Source organism: Osmerus eperlanus, chromosome 5, assembly GCF_963692335.1.
Source record: "Osmerus eperlanus chromosome 5, fOsmEpe2.1, whole genome shotgun sequence".
NCBI lineage: Eukaryota > Metazoa > Chordata > Actinopteri > Osmeriformes > Osmeridae > Osmerus > Osmerus eperlanus.
Window position 1 is genome coordinate 16,553,116 of NC_085022.1, and position 19,234 is coordinate 16,572,349.

The 19,234-nt window shown below is 50.7% G+C and overlaps 1 protein-coding gene across 2 annotated transcripts in view; it reads left to right on the forward strand.

Annotated features, from left to right (window-relative positions):
- brsk2a (BR serine/threonine kinase 2a) overlaps positions 1 to 19,234 on the forward strand; it is a 56,579-nt gene that overhangs the window by 13,710 nt on the left and 23,635 nt on the right. For both annotated transcript variants that reach the window (XM_062461967.1, XM_062461968.1), the window contains exons 2-6: positions 3,413 to 3,498; positions 5,315 to 5,455; positions 15,098 to 15,214; positions 18,595 to 18,628; positions 18,779 to 18,847. In XM_062461967.1, coding sequence (XP_062317951.1) covers positions 3,413 to 3,498; positions 5,315 to 5,455; positions 15,098 to 15,214; positions 18,595 to 18,628; positions 18,779 to 18,847 — 447 coding nt within the window. The remainder of the gene's footprint in view (positions 1 to 3,412; positions 3,499 to 5,314; positions 5,456 to 15,097; positions 15,215 to 18,594; positions 18,629 to 18,778; positions 18,848 to 19,234) is intronic.

The window sequence follows — 19,234 nt, forward strand, 5'->3', positions numbered from 1 at the left end:
TGGTTTTCCGAGCCACGGTTATTCCTCTCCTGGGAGAAAGCCAGTGCAGTGTGGTCCATTAGTGAGCTGATAGGTTGTTCCATTAGGGGTAATTATCAGACACGGGAAAAACTGACCTATCAGAATCGACCCCACACTACCCAACCTGAGGGGGGGGGGGGGGGTGCTGGGGAGAGTGGGGAAGGGGGTGCCAGGGGGTACACCTTCCATACCTACTCTGTTTTAATAGTCTTTATTGGTTACTTGCCTTCCTTGCCAGCTAACCTTCTCCGCCATCCTCTCTCTCCTCTGCTCTCAGTATGCAAACTAAACAACATCTCTTCTCTTCTGAATTTGAACTATATACCTTTGCCTTTTCTCCCCGTTTTTACTCCCTCTCTCCTCCCCTAATCCTTTCCTCCTCTCTTCCCTTCCTCCTCTCGTCCTCACCTCTTTTCTCTCTGAGCAGCGTGGGAGGAGACATGGAGCCAGTGTGGGTGTTTGTGTGGGTGGGTGGGTGTGAGAGAGAGATTAAAAGGGAACACACACATGCACACCTTGTAGATATGGTGGTTAATGACTACTGTGGGTGGCTGTGTAAAGATGTCAAGCCAGTAAAGAGGATGGAGGGATGGGAAGGTAGGAAAGGGATGAAGGGATGGGATGAAGAGATTGAGATTGTTTTGGGTGGTTAGGGCAGGTGTGCTGGGGGCAGGTATGCTGGGGGCAGGTATGCTGGAGGCAGGTATGCTGGGGGCAGGTGTGCTGGGGGCAGGTGTGCTGGGGGCAGGTGTGCTGGGGGCAGGTATGCTGGGGGCAGGTGTGCTGGGGGCAGGTATGCTGGGGGCAGGTGTGCTGGGGGCAGGTGTGCTGGGGGCAGGTATGCTGGGGGCAGGTATGCTGGGGGCAGGTGTGCTGGAGGCAGGTGTGCTGGGGGCAGGTATGCTGGGGGCAGGTATGCTGGGGGCAGGTGTGCTGGGGGCAGGTGTGCTGGAGGCAGGTGTGCTGGGGGCAGGTATGCTGGGGGCAGGTGTGCTGGGGGCAGGTGTGCTGGGGGCAGGTGTGCTGGAGGCAGGTGTGCTGGGGGCAGGTGTGCTGGAGGCAGGTGTGATGGGGGCAGGTGTGCTGGGGGCAGGTGTGCAAGCTCTGCTGCCAGGTGGTAGAGAGGGGGCATCTGGCCGTGAACACAACCACCACCAGCTAAGCCTCTTGAGACCCAGATCATATTCACATATTTATTTTATTTAAACATAAATAAAAACCAAGGTTTGGTTAAAGATGAACCTATTTTAAGGTAGAAAAACAATTCGAAACTCATTCATATTTATTGCAGTTATTTAACTTAATCAACTTAATTTGAATTACACAGCCATTCCGGAGGTCGTTCACATTTGCAATCGTTAGAAATAACATGATGCTTTCTCAACTGGACACAATCAATTAAAACAAAGGGCAGTGTGGGTTTAAAGTCACAAGCCCAAAGCGTTTATAGTGGACATAAATGAGTTGCTGGGTCCCAGTAGGATAAAGAGACAGCCCTAACTACTACAAGTAAACAGGTACCAGCTGAATACCAGCTGGAGTGCCAGCCTGCCAGCCAAAGAGACAGACAAACAGTTTCATTGATTTATATCCATAGATAAATCCTGGTAATCTTTTGATACGAGGGCGTCTGTATTGTACTGTACAGTCGAGTCCTCTTCGCATTAAGCCGTGTGCTCATTATTTTCAATTCAATTAGCTCAAAAAGGGAGACCGGATAGAGATACAGCTCCAGCCTTAAAGCTGCTGCAGCTGTGCCTTTAGCCTAAGACAGATCATCTCCTCCAGTCATAGGCGGTTTTTGCCTCTTCAGGCAAGGCACCATGCTGAGCGAGTGTGATCTACTTGCTAACATCACACCTCAGCCCTCAGGTGATAAAGGACACAACATAGCGCCGCGGATAGCGCCAATTATCCTCAGGATTAGCCCTGATTAGCCTAGCCCCTGTTACCTTTGATATACCGCTAATCGGTGACACCCCTTTTACCTGAGACGTTTCCTTTGCTTCCTGACTCAGTCTATGTTCCTTTAGCGTTGACTTTTCTGGTACTGTCTCGTTTCAGAGACGGAGGAGGCAGGAGCAGAGGCGCGAGGGCAGGTTACAGGAGACAGAGGCACAGCTCAGCATTACTCTCCGAATGTAGTCAACTGTCAGTTTTCAGTTAGGGGAAGATATAGGACAAGGAGAATGAACACATGGGAGGAAGGGGGGAGTGGTGAGGGGTGAGAAGAGGGCAGGACAGGGTTGAGTGTGACGGAGGGAGGAGGCAAGCGTTCCATCCAGAGCGTTCTGTATTCCATGCTGATTCCCAGTGGCAGGTGCACACGCCCTCAACAACCCCCCCGGTCCCTGATGCAAATCCGACCTGATCGTCGTGGTTACAGCGGAAGCGAAATCGCCTCACAAAAAAATCCCATGCAAGTACATTTCTCCCGGTTGCTCGGTAAGCGACAACGGAACCCAGCTTAACGTTCTGTCCTCTCAGCCCGTACCCTGTCAACATGTCCACAGTGTTTGTACAGCACGTCTCTCTGAGCCGAGGAACGACAGGAGGACGTGTACCTGTGTGGACATGTGGAACCCTGCTCGACCTCTGAATGGACAGAACGCTCGTAGACGAGTGGAGGGACACAGTGTCCTCAACTTCCTGTGCATGCACGTCGTACCAAACCGACACGCACACACAATGTTTGCATGGCGATTCTTGTGGGCGCTGAAAATGCTGTTTCCATTCCAAATCTTGTTTTCCCCAGTCGCTAACATAAACCCTGACCTTAACCCTAACCTTCACTCTAACCTTACACCTAACCCAAAAACCAAATGTGAACCCTAAACCTAACCTGAACCCTAAACCTTAGCCTAACCCTTGAACCTCCTAACACCAACCCTTCACGTAAAGCTAACCCTAAAGCCATCCCTAACTCAAAAACAACTTGGAAACAGCATTTGAACTTGAGAGAAGCAAGAAAATGTCCCCGCAAGAACACCCCCACACACACACCCTTCTTATCTCTCCTCCCTCAGCTGGTTCGTCATGCCAGTCAGCTCTGCTTCCTGTGATTCTCTGCCCTGATAACTGACCTCAGACCAGACTTTAGATTCTACAGCTGGTGTAAACCTGGCAGTCAGCAGTAGCTTAGGACACCACGCCCTTTAAACAGACCCCAGGCCAGTACTTAGCAGCGGCCTGTTGAGAAAGGCAGAGTGTGATGTGACAGGTGGATAATCTGGGATCCGGAGGGGCACACTGTGCTCTGTGGCTCGTAGATAGGAGCCCACAACAAACTACCCTCACTAATACATAATCTTTCTGTTCCCACCTCTATACCCCCCTCCCCTCCCCTCCCCTTCCTCCCCCCCCCCCCTTTTTCTATCTCATTCTCTCACAGGTGGAGCGGGAAATAGCCATCCTGAAGCTCATAGAACACCCGCATGTTTTAAAACTGCACGACGTCTACGAAAACAAGAAATACTTGTGAGTATTTGTTTTTGTCATTTAACAGACGCTCTTATCCAGAGCGACTTACAGTAAGTACAGGGACATTCCCCCCGAGGCAAGTAGGGTGAAGTGCCTTGCCCAAGGACACAACATCATCGAACCGGTAACCTTCTGATTAATAGCCCGATTCCCTAACCTCTAAGCCATCTGACTCCTATCGTTGTTCCTCCGCGGAGCGCCGGCCCTTTTCTTCCTCCTCATTTAGCCTACAGAGTGAAGGAATGTAACGCCATGTGACAGTCATGACCCCCTTCTTAATGACAGCCTGTTTCCGTGACTAGACAGCGGAACAAACAACGGACTGGAGACAACGTCATTGGTCTGAGGTTCCTTGAACCCCCGCCCTTAGATTAAAGACGAGACGTTTTATTGGTACGTGGTGACTTTGGGGCAGGGCAGCGATTGTGATCGAGGGGTGGACGGACCAATTGAGTGAAGTTGCTGTTTAGTCACGCTGGCTAATAGTCTAATAGAGCCAGGGAGTCTCTGTTATGTAAACATCACCATACGCTCATCAGTCAACACCCTGCATTAACCAACATTAGCTATGGAGGGTGACAGACTCAGCCGCCTGGAGATGTAGCCAGTACACACACAGACACACATGTGCAAGCATGCATCCACACACACACACACACACACACACACATTCATAAGACACAGATAGACAGACATACAAAACAGCTACTTTTAGCTGTGGTGAGTGGCAGGCCCATCAGTCTGGGCAGTATCCTTTCTCTCCAGAGGGACTCTATGTCAACTGATTCAATTAGCCATGCACTTTACAGGCCAAATGGGATTCCGCATAGAATCTATGTCACATTTCCACTGATAACAACACATATTTTAATACATAACGCCCCGTAATTCGATTATTAACATCCAATTTCCTCACTCTGCTTATCGAGTCTGACAGTTGGTCTCCATAGCAGGCTGTAGCCTAGCTGGACCCACAGCCTGCTTTATCTGGCACGTCTTTCAGCCCAAGCCTCCGGTGTGTCAAATAATCATGTTGTACATCATCGTGGGTTCAATATTTGGAATATATTAAGCAAAATATTTCACGGTATGTGCAGTATCTGTCCTTCAAAAGTGGAATCACTAACAGCAGCTTTCAGTAGTCAATGGAAGAGTACAGTAACCTGCCAAGCCTGTAGTTTGAAGCTGTAATATTCTATTGGTACTGCAGAAAGGGTGGAAGGTCTCCTCTGGGCTCAGTATGCTAGCCTCATGCTGGGCCAGTCAGTCTGGTGTATTACTGGACATCCCATAACCTGTGTCAGGGTCTTTACAGGGCCGCTGACTTGTCTTCACTGTGTGCTCAGGGGCCAATTGCAGTTTGTGTGGATATTGTATAATCAATACTGCCATGAGAGGGATGAGCAGTAGACACACACCCACAAACACACACACCACACACAATATCACACATGGGACTACTCCACGGCCTGAGATTAAATTTGTCCAGTGAAGATGGAGGGAGGTGCATAGCCAGGATATATGAGCAGGCTAGGCCAGCCCAGGGGCAGCAGGGCTGGCTGTCATCCCACAGAGGCAGCATGTGTGCTGGGTCAGGAGAGATTCATCTCCCCTCGGAACTCTGCAGTCCTGGAGCACGGCCATACCCTCCAGATGAAGGACTGTCCGCCACATGGCCAGACACACCGTCTCTTGGGCCAGGGGGACAGGGGTCGTAAACAATGTGGAAGGGAAGGAGGGGAGAGAGAGGGAGAGGGAGCGGAGAGGTGGAGGGAGGTGTTTTCAACTTGTACTTTCTGTGTTTTCCCTCCAGGTACCTGGTCCTAGAGCATGTGTCTGGGGGAGAGCTCTTTGACTACCTGGTGAAGAAAGGCAGGCTGACACCCAAGGAGGCCAGAAAGTTCTTCAGACAGATCATCTCAGCCCTGGACTTCTGCCACAGCCACTCTATCTGGTACGAGCTCACTTCCTTCTCAAGTTTACTCTCAGACATTCAGATGGACACTCAGATGCTGAAAAACCTATTGTATTACTGATTTTTATGGTTGTGGATCACATCCAGCCCATTCCAACACGGTCTATCCTGACCATGTGGAAGAATGTGAGACAGTTACATGCGGTTGGTTAACACCAACTCATTAACTGTTCGACTTAAAGTGGGAGAAAACATGACTTACATGTCTCACATTGTTGGGCAAGAGTGGCTCCCTTTCAAAGTGAAAATACCATATTATTTTCTGTTTATTCACGGTACTTAGTTATTGCCGTTTAATAGCTTTCAAGATCTGTATCTAAAGTCATTAGCGTGACACAGTTCTTAATGTATTTGTATCTTTAGCCCCTGGTGGTAATTTGACTGATTTCAAAGCTACAGACTCAGGGCACCTTTGTGAAGTCTTCAAACCCATATATTACTGTAGGCGTTGATTAGGTGTGTGTGTATGTGTGTGTGTGTGTGGTTGGTTGCCACTTACAGTGAAGTGTGAAGTGCGTGCCTCGGGGCTTCATCTGTCTACTCACGTACAGTACCAGAACAGGAAACCATGGGAAAACCATCTCTTCTCCACTCCTCTGCCTCCCCTCCCCTCTCCTGCTCTCCTCGCATCGAACATATTCACACCCAGGGCCTTTCAATTACAACGGTATCAAGATATCAAGACAAAGTCTTTTCCTGATTCTCTCCGTGCTCCTCCAGCATGCACACTCCCTCTCAGTATGGAGATCCATGGCATCCCAGTCCCGTGCCACGGCAACACCGCCCCCTGGCACCAGAGAGAACTTCTCTCTGCTCTCCTCTCTCCTTCATGGTTGAGGAAATGGGAACGTTTTGGGGAATCAAGTCGTTGTATTGATGTTGATGGTGGTCACATGACCGCGGCTGAGGCCACACGGTGTCAGCGGATCCCCGTGTCTCCCTGGAGCCCAGGGCTGAGTTATCACAGTGCTGCTGCTGGAGAGGGCCAGTGTGACAGAACCACAAGCAATGATGCTTCATGGGAAATGTACAGAGCCAGCCTCTAATGGGCTTCTATTGGGTGGCTGTGTCACATGGCATGTGTTGTGTCACTGAGAGAGGTGGGACGATTTGAAGCATGTTTGTTCTGGGATTGTTTGCCAGCGTGTTTTTTGGACAGGTTTACAGACTTTAGGCTGGATATGTCCCAGCCGCTCAAGTCGCTCTGGATAAGAGCGTCTGCTAAATGACTAAATGTCCCAAAATGGTTTAAATCCTTCAAAACTTCATATTTGTTTGGATGAGTCACACAGGTCTGATTATAGTGTTTAGAGAGCAAGGAAGCACATGCAGATTAATCTGTTACGGAATCCTCACACCTGAGGGAATAGTTAGGTTTTATCAGGTGAGTCAGGTGGCTGAGCGGTGAGGGAATCGGGCTAGTAATCCGAAGGTTGCCAGTTCGATTCCGGGTCATGCCAACTGACGTTGTGTCCTTGGGCAAGGCACTTCACCCTACTTGCCTCGGGGGAATGTCCCTGTACTTACTGTAAGTCGCTCTGGATAAGAGCGTCTGCTAAATGACTAAATGTAATGTAATGTAATCAACTCTGACAACAACAGATTATGAGTAAAAGCCTGCGACAAACACCCACGCACGAGTGCACACGCCCTCAAACTTTCTCCTCGCTCAGACAGATTTCAGTAGGATATTGATAGCTGGTGCATTCGTGATGAGGTTGATCATTTGAAAGCCTGCCGGTATCCCCTCTGATGCACTCTCTCCTCGCCCCCCTCCCTCCCTCCGACCCCCTCCCCTCCTTTAACTCGCTAATGAGAACAGAGCATCCCCAAACATCACTTCAATAACGTCTGTGTGCAGAGGAAACATGCAGGGGCCTTTTAAGACAGCATCTATCATCCCATGACTCATCGTGACACATCTCCCTCTCACCCACATGCACCATCCACAGGAGGTGGGGGTGCCTGCCTCCCCAATCCTTTACCCCCCCCTTCACTATCTCTCTCTCTCTCACTATCTCTCTCTCTCTCTCTCTCTCTCTCTCTCTCTCTCTCTCTCTCTCTCTCTCTCTCTCTCTCTCTCTCTCTCTCTCTCTCTCGCTCGCTCGCTCGCTCGCTCTCTTCCACCCACCCCCTCTCCTCTCCTCTTCCCTAAATATATCCTCAAAGCCATACGGTAGATTCAGGACCAGGATATGAATGGAAGAGAGAGGGGAGGAGGAGGAGGAGGAGGAGAAGCAGGAGGAGAAAGTACTCAGTTTATCACCCGGCAGTATGTATAACTCTGCTCTCAACTCTGTTGTTTTTTTTTTCTTCTTCCTTCATGGTTTTCCCTGCGTGTTTCTCTACAGATTTAACCCAGACACTCTACCCCCCCTTCCCTCCCTCCCTCCCTCCCTCCCTCATGACTCATCGGTGCAGTGCTGTCGGAATGCTGTTTGAAGACTTCTTATGTTCCAATGAGAGACCTGTTGTTGTGACTCACTGACAGGCTGCCAGGCTGACCCAGAGGCTGACTGACAAACACGACTGGCATTACAATACTGTATCTAGTAGACTTTCTGTTTGCTCCTTTAACACCCCTTCTCTGTTTTCTGGTCGACTGATCCTTCCGTATTATTATATTATATACCATAGAGCGAGACTAAGAAGGCTGTACTGGCTCTTTTGTGCATTACACGACACAGTCAACAGCCATGTCTGGTCGATGGTTGTTTGATGGCTGTCCGTGTTCCATGTTGTGTGATTGGATGCCAGGAGGACTAGCCGTTGCTACGGCAGCGGCTAATGGGGATCCTCATAAATAAACAATAAACAATAAAAGCGGCGTATCTGTGCAGGGGTCTAAGCTCAGCTGTTTAGGTGTGTGCTATTCCAGGAGAGCTGGGGGCGGGGTGGGGGTGGGGGGGCGGGGTGGGGGTGGGGGGGCGGAGGTTGACACAGCTGGAGAGCAGGAAGGGGGGATTGTAAGCAAGTGAGGTAAAATATGTTTGTATCTGCGTGTCAGGTGTGTGTGTGTGTGCAGGTGTGTCTGTATGTATGTGTGTGTGGGGGTGTAAATAAGTGTGTGGGTGAGGGTGTGTGTGTGTGTGTGGCTGGGTGTGTGTCCTGGGCTCATGCAGAGATAGAAGACAGGCTTGCCTGTCTGTCTGAGAGGGGAGTAGGCCTGTCAGACAATCATCACCTGGGTCTTTTATCCTCCAAGTAGCAGTGGGAGTCTTAGCCAGACACACAGGGCCGGGGGGGGGGGGGGGGCAGGGGGGGCCAGGGAGGTGTGGGGTAGGGGGGTATTACTGTCTCCCCCTACTGTGAATGGCAGGGTATTGCATCATTGAATCACTGGAGAGGCTGTTTTTGTTTTTGGCAGATGTTCTGCGCTCTTGGGGAGCTCAGGCAGACAGTACATCATTCAGCAGCAGAACATGGCTGGTACTGCACTGTTCAACTCCCAGGGCTCCGGTCCTGTTCGCACACACATACACAGCCAGCACACCTGTCTGTCAGGACCTGCTACCAGTCCTCAAAAGTCAACTGCTAGATGTCCATATGGAGGTCCAGAGAGTGAAGTCACTTCAGTGAGAGGGAGAGAAGATTGTCCTACAGGCCTGTCAGCCTGCCCGTCTGATTCTGACCCCGCCTCTGACCCATGTCAACAAGACCAATGAACCAATCATGTTCCTGGATTGGCCCCCCTGTCTCAACTGCCAGAGTCTGTTAACCTCCCTCCCTCACGCTTCCCTTTCCTCCTCACTCTGGTCCTCTCTCCCTTCCTCTCCTTCTGCTCGCCCTTTGTCTCCCTCTCCTGTGCCCCCCCCTCCTCTCCTCTTTGAGATCTCCTGTGTAATTTCTTATCCTTGTAATCTAGGGCTCGACAGGCCCTTACCCTTGACTGGTTCCCCCTGTTAGAGTAACCCCAGTATGCCGGGGTAGAGACGGAATCACCTAGAAGGAAAGTCGAGGTAGAAGCCGTAGTTAAACAGGGTTCCAGAGTTCATTGCCCTAGGTGCCTTCCTTCCTCCTGTCCCCTAGGTGCCTTCCTTCCTCCTGTCCTCTCATCCCCTCATCCTCCATCCTTTCATTCACCCTAATGCTAACCCATCCTCCCATTCTCTCATCTTTCCATTCTACCTTCCTCCCATCCTCCCATTTGGTTCATCATCTCATCCTCCCATCCTCCTATTCATCCATCCTCCCATTCCAAGGCCAGACTGTGGCCTGGCCGAGGCCCGCTGAGGGGTCACCCGGTGCTCAGGGAAATGAGGGATGACGCACAGCACACCTCCCCATCACCCTCCACTTATTTTGTACGCCCACTTTCATTGCCGCTCTGTGTCATTCTGAGACAGATATAAGCTTGTGATTGCTTTCATTAACAACCCCCCCCCCCTACCCACACACCCACACAAAAACACACATACCCACAAACACACACATACACACAAACACACACATACACACAAACACGCACATACCCACAAACACACACATACCCACACACGCACATTATATTCAATGAGGGATTTCACCCTTGCGTGTTGTGCTCTGCTCTCCCACCCCTTGTGGATAGTAATTGCAGCGGTCTGGACAAAGGAAAACACCATCATCATCTCCTGTGTGTGTGTGTGTGTGTTTGTGTGTGGGTGGGTGTATATGTGTGTGTGTCTGTGTGTGTCTGTGTAGGGGTGTGGGTGTTTGTATACATGTGTGTGTGTGTGTGTGTATGTGTGTGTGTGTTGCTGGGTGGGTGGGTGATGCACAGGGACTGTGTGTGGATATTAGATAAAGACAATCCGTCAAACAGAATGGCTCCCAGCATTGTGTCCGGTGAACTGGACATTTCCACTGCTGCATTCTGGAATGGAACTCTATCCACAAAACTGATTAGTTCACACACGCACACATCAAACACACACACACACACATCCATTTACTCAGTTATTTACACAGCCTGCGTGTGGCACAGCACAAACTCACCTCATCTCCACCCTTCTTCTACCACTCCTCCAGTCCCTTCACCGCTGCCTTTCCACGCATCCTTTCCTGTGCTGCAGCATGAGAGACACATTCCTGTCTGTCTGTTCCCACCCCATCATGGTAGCACAGGGTGCCTGCCTGCCTGCCTGCCTGCCAGCCTGCCTGCCTGCCTGCCTGCCTGCCTGCCTGCCTGCCTGCCTCCTTAATGTCTGCTCGTCTGTCTGCTAGTTTTGGAGCCCAGTGTTTATGGGCTATCATCATCACAGCTGACGGGTGGCAAGAGCACATAATGGATGATAATTTCTCTCCTGATTCCTCATCCCCTTCTCCCCCAGCCCTGGTTAATGCTGCGGGGCAGAACGCAGGGGGCGGGGTGGCTAGGGTGGGAGGGAGTGGGCTGGTATGATGGACGAAGGATGGAGGCATGTTTTGAAGGTAAACGGGTGGGGTTGGGGGTAAGTGAGGCAGGGGGTAAATAGCAGTACAAGGCCTTGGGATCGGAGGGGAGGTCATTAGGTGCTCAGCGGAATGAAAGAATAATAAAGATGAATTATGAAAAAATGGCACCTTTATTCATCATAGTCCACATAAAAAACTCGCTGGAAATGTTTACCAACACGGCCCAACGTTTTTAACTACCAACCCAGGCTCTCTCTGTGAGCAGCTAGAGCCATATGGTTCTAATTGAGAGAGTAGCTCCCTTCCCTTCAATCCTTCATTCATGTGTCCCTTGATGACTCATCTCATCTTCTCTGGATAAATCTGTGGAGAGGAAGCTGGTTCAGTCCAGATCCTCCAGCCTTGGGAGTACGGGGAGGGAGACGGGGGAGGGAGGAGAGGGAGGGAGGTGAAGGAGGAGGGCCAGAGAGAGAAGAGTGGAGATGGAGAGAGAGAGGAGGGTGAGGGAGCCACATAGAGGAGACTGGGACTGCAGCACATCGGGCTGTGGGTGGCTGGCTTGCTGGCAGAGTGGGTGGCTGGCTGGCTGACTTAGTGGTGGCTCGCTGGCTAGCTGAATTGTGGCTGGCTTGCTGGCAGAGTGGGTGGCTGGCTGTCTGACTTAGTGGTGGCTGGTTGGCTGGCTATCTGAGTGGTGGCTGGTTGGCTGGCTATCTGAGTGGTGGCTGGTTGGCCGGTTTGCCTGGCTGGTTGGCTGGCTGGCTGGCTGGCTGGCTGGTTGGCTGACTGACTGAATGATTGACTGCTGCCGGTGACTAAAGCTAGGCTGTTGGCTGTGCTAAATAACCAATTATCAGCTACAGTGCACAACATGGATCAGTACCCTAGGACTACACAGCAAGGGTCCTGTCATGGCTAAGTGATGTCACTAAGACATCATTGTAAACCCTCCAACTTGTGAAACAGCAGTGCATATTTGATTTGCAATGTGAGCACGCAGCAACTGTAACATCCCACCAGTCCATGTCCAGAGTAAATAATCAAACGTTAAGTTCACAATGTCATGTGCACACTGTGCCTACTGTAGCTATCGGCGGCCCTGTTGTCTTCTCCAACCCGTAGACGCTAGCCGTTCAGCCCTCTGGGAGCGCAACACAAACAGACAAGCAGGCTGACAGCCTGGAGGCACGGAGCTAAACACAGCCGACAGTCAGCCTAGCGAAGAAACCCTGAGCTGCCAGAAACATCAGCCTGCAGTAACCTTCCTCTGGATCCCCCTCCACTGCTCTTAACACACAATTAACCCCGTTTACTAATGAAGGGTGGCTAGCATTAGCCCTGCTTAGCACACAGAGGGAGCATCGTCTCACTGGAGAACGCAAGGGGATATCTGAGAGGTTTAGCGCACCCGTTCCCCTCTAATTGGGTCAATACGAGTTTGAAAAAGTTCTCCTGTGAAAGGAGAGGCTGGGAAGAGGGGTAATAGTAGGGAAGGCTAAATGCAATGTTTCAACCTGAAATGAAGTTAAAAGCCCACTCAGCACATGAGTGTGTGTTTCAGGAAAATAGCTACAGTGAGTATGTGCAAACACAGACACACACTCACACCCACACACAAACAGACACCAACATATAAGTGATCCACTCTAAATATAAAAAAAAAAAACGTTGAAAAGGCCCATTTCCCATTAGTGGAACTTTGACGTGTCTCATTTCACTTCATTCACCTCACTCAAATAAATTGGCTCCGCATATCATGATCCTACTTCCGTCCTCCTGGGTTTACGCTCGCCCCGGCTATCAAGCACTGGATCTTACCATCGGCGAGACACCTCGTTCTCATGCAGCACAACGCAGTGAAGGAGATATTAGTGCTGTGAAATGCTCATCAACATAAACATATCATAGGGGTTAGCCTGGGGCCCAGGAGGCATCTCCTGCTGCTCAGCCAGAGAAAATTACATGGATCTGCTTCTGGAGCCTGGTCTCGCAACTCTGATGACGCCAGGCAATTAAGCCTTTTCCTGTTTGACTGCAGTAGTCGTGCACGACAAGCCGACTGAGAGAGAACCTCACTGGGAAGCTATCCAGGTACAGCAGTGGTCTGTGTGAGTCAATCCATCAGTCGATCGTGTTTGAATATAAACGACGTATTAAAAAGGGAAAACGGTGTCAACCAAAGTACTGTGCAATTAAATCAATCTAAGATCCCAAACACAATGACACGCTGTTAAAGTGAGGCACGACACACTTGACAAGACAACTTCTGGTAATGAATCACAGTGAACCTGTGATTGGCGCTTATTAGGCACAAACACAGAGTCCTCTTCTCTCTGTGTCCGGAATGCCACAGACACATAGAGAACAACTCTTTGGGAAATGGTTGGAGGGGGTTAGGGTGAGAGCTCCTAAAGTCATGTTTTCACTCCATACACTTCCACTTCCCACTTCGGGCAGCAGATCCATTTCCTGCTTCTAGAACAGGAAGCAGGAAGGAACCCTGCCGGACCCTTTGACTGTATCGGTGTATGCGGATGCTTCCGAGGAGGCTAGAGTTACATTCACAGTGGCTGTTGCAGCCGGATTAGCATCCCCTGGTTGGTACAGTAGAGGAGTGTGAGACAGAGATATCCTCACCCAGGCCCTGCTGTCACCCACAGAGGAGAACAACACGCTATGTCTGCCCCTGGTACACAGAGATACAGGACTGGAATGAGGCATCATGGATTCCCATGTCCTGACAGCTAATAAAGCTAGCAGAGCCCCCATCATGTAGCTGGGGGGTGAACATGTTCCTGGTCTGGGCTACTGCCAGGTCTTTGGAAGAGAAAGCTGGCTGCGTGTGTGTGTGTGTGTGTGTTTGTCTGGGCGGTGAGAGCAGGGCCAGGGTTTGAATGCAGGGTTTGCTGTGTAGAGGTATTCAGCTTGAGAGAGTGATTTAGATGTTGTTTGCACAGGCGAGGCTGGTGTTTTTGGACTTGTCAGGGTCGTTCCGATAATTTGTTTGTCTGATGAGGGTGGAGGTGAAGGACTATTTCGAGATGGCGGATATCTCCAACAGTCACTGTCAACGTCAAGGGCTGTTAAGGATTTGTACAACTTGTTTCGATCTGCCAGGGTTTTTGTCACCTCCACTTCAGCACCACCTGGTTTCATGTATTTAATGTGTCTGTTCACATAACTGAATAATGCATTTGGTTTGAAATGAGAGTCATTGTATATGACGACTAAAAATCGGTATAGTACTTGTAGATATATACTACAGTGACTATCGCTAGCTGACTGTCATTCCTTCTCAGGATAACAGGAAGGGCCAGAGATAGGCCAGACGACTTAGAGTCCCCTCGGGAAAGGAAGTGACTGCTAGATGATGTCATCTAAGGTTAAATGTTGGTTTTGATGAGCTTCTTTCTGACGGCAGAGTCACCCCCCCCCCCCCCCCCCTCCTCCACCACCATTAGTCCAAGCGGGAGATCAAAGGAGGTCTGTGACATCATGACAAGCTGTCCTATGGCTCCATCTCTCAGATCATTAGTTACATGACTGTTAGAGAGAAGGGCAGCGAGTGAGATGGGGAAACAGACAGACATATAGATAGATACACAGACAGACACATAGATAGATACACAGACGCATAGATGGACACGTGGATAGATTGATTGATTGACCGACAGAGCGACTGATAGACAGCTAGTCTTGGCATGGTGAGTCTTACGCAAAGCAGTCTGGGAGCCAGAGCAGAACTCCTCCTCCGCCAGGAGGACGGGACGAACGCATGTTGGAGAACGAACGTGGCCGCCCGCCTTTCGAAGAGTGACTCATCGCGAGAGCCATTTAAACTGCGACGGCGGCGTCTAACACTGGGCCCCTCTCCGCTGCAGGCCTGCTGACTGCACCTCCGTCTCGGCTGTCTCCTCTCCGCCTGCTGATGGCTAAGAGCAGCTAATGAGCCTGTCTAACTAGAGTGCCGGCCCACACACTGGCCTCTGCGATCGGGGGAGGAGGGGCGGTAGAGGGCGGGGGCGTAGCGGGGGGCTGTCGACTCTCAGACACAGGGAAACGCAGAAGAGGGGAAAGGATGGGGGATGAGAGAGTGGTTAAACAGACTGGACCCCCTGGTGGACCCAGAGTGTTGGTAACGCTGTCACGTTCTTGCTGTGATAAGGGGGGGGGTTAAGGGTGTGTGGGTGTGTGTGTGCGCATTTTGTCTGAAAGGTGAGTTAACCCTTTGTGGATGTTGTGTTCCAGCCACAGGGACCTGAAACCTGAGAACCTGTTGTTAGATGAGAAGAACAACATCAGGATAGCAGACTTCGGCATGGCCTCTCTGCAGGTGGGAGACAGTCTGCTGGAGACCAGCTGTGGGTGAGTAGATTAACACGCACACACACACACACACCTCCCAATACACCTGATGTAGAGCTACTGGTGCAACCCAGGTACAAGAAAACACAAACACACACCATGCAGTACACTGTTCTGAGTCCCTTTAATGATCCCAGCCTTCAGCAGATCTACAAAGTTTACCACCCTGGCAGATACGGAATGGATTCAGAGACAGCGAGAAGCTTTCGAGACCTTTTTTTCGGCATGTTCCGACACAGATTGCTGCGTGTGTGTATTTCTATAAATAATGCAACGCGTCTTGGGGTCTGCGGCTGTTTTAGCCAGCTGTTCCTGGTTGACCTGGATGTCTAGGCCGAGCCCTGCTCTCGTGTGACACGTGCGTGCCCGCAGAGAGGGGACAGAGAGGTCCTCTGACGGACACAGACCTGAATCTGTCCACATTCTGTGGCTCGGACCTAAAAACAGCCATTTCAAACAGACCGACACACCCACGCACATACACACACACACACAGGCATACAAAAACACAGTAGGAGCATTACTGGAGTGAACTCAAATTCCCTTTGTGCTCAACTAGGATTTTTTGCATTCCTACACACGTGCACGCACACACACGCACACACATGTGCACCCGCACACACACACAAACACACACGTGCACACACACACACACACAAAGGCAGACATACAGCCTGTTATATTTCGATCTGTTCTGATAGACCTGCTCTGGATCTTCCTTGATGGCTCAGTCTCAGAGATGTCATGTTCCAGGTGCTTGGCACCTGCTTCCTCCTTTGTGGGTACACGTCCTAAAATACGTGGCCCAGGTGGGAAGGGGCTGCTGTGGTTTGGTTTCCTTACACAAACACGCACACACACACACACACACACAGTGGGTGTGTATGTGCCTATTTTTCAAGAAAGTCAGCTAGCGTGCAGCACAGCATACAGTGTCATTGTTGATCGCTCCTCCACCCCTTACCCTCCCACCTCTAAGTGCAGATATGAGAGTTTAATTAAACCCATGTATCTGGCCTCTCAGCCAGCAGTGGCTGACACAAATGTATTCAGTCTGCCATGGGGAGAGGAGTCAGGGGTGGGTGGGGGCTGAGGGGGGAGAAGAGGGAGGCACGGGGGAAGACTCCCTTCAGGACCAGGGGGCCTGTGGAGACTCACGTACACACTCGCACACATAGCTTCACCCCCTCGCTCACACATGCTCACACCTCTCACACACGCACACACACGCACAAAGTATCTCTCTATCGGTCTCATTGTGGGCAAGCCCCACAGTGTAGTCATCTCAGGCTCACCGTGATTGATTAAAGGTAAATCACTATGCAAATGGTAGCTTCCAGTATCCGTGTTAGGTTATTAGAGACACTGAGATCTCCGCTGTTTAACACTGATATGGGTCTGACTGTGGTTTCCCCCTATTAGGCACAGTGACTTGCATAAATGGCTGCCTGCCCAAATGTGTGATGCATTGGTAATCCGAGGGTATCTATGCTGTCTACGATGGCTAGCCCACATTTACTCACTTTCACATACAGCGCCACTGTTGAGAAACCCTCCCGCTATCTCACTTATAGTCAATTTTACAGTCTGCACACTTTATGCTAACAGTATAAAAGTCATTTTTTTCTGCAGATTAAGAGCCCTTTATCTGCTATGGCTACATTCAGGAATGTGTTACGCTTCGCCCCTCACCCGCACTCTGGTCCCCGAGCCTCAGACAGGGCTTGATAGATAAAGCAGCATGCAGCTTGTTCTGCTGAGGATTCCCCATGGTGTTGTCCAGCTGCATTTAAACCCCAGGACTTCCCCTGTGTCCCAAACCACTGTATGCTTATGGCCAGTTTACCTCCAGCTGTGGCTGGGATGCTGTTTGTGAGAGGTGAGGGTAAGGACTTGGGTGAGGACTTGGGTGCGGGTGAGAGTAATATCGAGAATGCAGTTTAGGATGAGGGACTTGAAGCAGGTTAATGTAGGGACTCTCTATTCAGAGCTGTCTGGTCAAGTGGACGTGAAGGCCTTCTTCTGTTCGTGCCCACCAGGCAGCAAGGGACCCGTGAGGCCTGTGGAGAGGGAGACAGAACTGGGAAGCATATGGTTATGCAGCACAACTGCCCTGTTCGAACACTCCCAGATAAAGACCCAGCTCTGAAACAAAAGGCCAGCTATTTGTTCCTTCCTCATTATGCTGACACTCCCCAGGTTGTTTTGCCTGTTGCCTGGTCCGACATAACGAGTCTATATCTTCCCCTCGCTCCCGTCATAGGCTGTGTGTTTTGGCGTGCGGGCGGCTTAACTAACGTCTATCTCCCGCGGGTTCTCTCGCTCATTTGCATAATGCAGCATGACACCTGCAATCAGGAAGGCCGTATTTGCATAGACGCCCGTTTGAACTTCCTCCTACGGTATGCCGGCGGCGGGGTTGGTTGGTTCGTTATCGCGGCACGCTCTCTGACAGCGCCTCAGGAAGTCGGGAGCTGTCAGGCCTCGCCATTCGCGAGTCCACAAGACAACAAGCCTCTCTAATGGGGCCGTTGTTTAAAGGCCTGTGATTGGCTCTCATTATAGTCCAGTATTCCCCCTATTAGAAGATCCTGAATAGGAACTGAAGTGTGGGGAAAAGAGGGAGGAGGGGAGGGACTGAGGAAGCCGTGCATCATGACTCTCTGAAAACACACCACTGCAATGTGTTTCTGTATTCCTCTCAGCTACTGCAGCGCTGACCTGAGCAAATAGGTGACAACTCTGCTGTCAAAACAAATTTTTACTCTGATATTGAATTAGTGCACCTCTAGGTCAGATGTAGGGAAGGGTGAATTATCAGAGTATTGGAATGAGGCCGATGGTTTCATGGACTGTATTTATAGAGAACAGCCTGTCCCCCACAGTCTGTGATGGAGAAAGAGAGAGATAGAGAACGAGAAAGAGAGAGAGAGAGACTAGGAGCTGCAGGCTGGCTCCATCAATCTTCATATGATATTGATGTGTCAATCTGGCCATTGGCTTTGCTGTCAGTCGCTCCAGGTGCTATAGAGATTAGTGTGTCTGGCCAACAGGCGCTGGGAGAGGATGCCCTTGAGTGAACATGCTAGAGGGTGTCTGTCTGCCCCTCAGGACAACTTCATCTGCGAGCAGAGACTTCCAGCTGGCTACCCTAAACACACACCTGACTACCCTACACATACATCACACACCTGACTACCCTATGCACAGAATATACAATACACTGATAATCCTGGGTTGAGCTAATCTATCTTCCCTCCCTCCCTCCCCCTCTCTCCCTTCCTCCCTCCAACCCATGCCCATGTCCCCACCTCCCTCCTTTGTCCCTGTCCCCCTATCCCTCTCCCTCCATCGTCCCCCATCCCTCTCTCTGTCCTCAGATCTCCACACTACGCGTGTCCAGAGGTCATCAGGGTGAGTGTGCTCTCCTCTCTCCTCTTTATTACCTTCATCCACCTTTTATTGATGTCTAATCTCTATTTATTTTTCTCTTTATTTCTCTTCCTCTCCCCTCTCTCTCTCTCTCTCTCTCTCTCTCTCTCTCTCTCTCTCTCTTTCTTTCAGGGGGAGAAGTATGATGGGAGGAGAGCAGACGTGTGGAGCTGCGGGGTCATTCTCTTCGCCCTGTTGGTGGTGAGTGTCAGCTGACCGCACTGGCTACACCGAAGGTGCGCTAGTTGTCTAGCATCCTTGCCGTCCAGAGCCCAGATCAGCAGAGCCACCTCCTGCTATGGACAATGTTGACCAGTGACATCCTCTCAATATGCCTCCTCCCTGACGGGCTGTCTCAGCGGCCTGGTACCATCCTCTGATCTGCCTCATTTACACAGCACAGCTGCAAGAAGCCATCCCAAACGACACCAAACATACAGAACACTGACAGCCTGTCATTTGGCCATAAAATGTGTGTGTGTGTGTGTTTGTGTGCTGGTGGGTGCGAGTGCGTGCGAGTGCGAGTGTGTGCGTGCGCGCGAGTGCGTGCGAGTGTGTGCGAGCACCTGTGCATTTACAAATATGGGA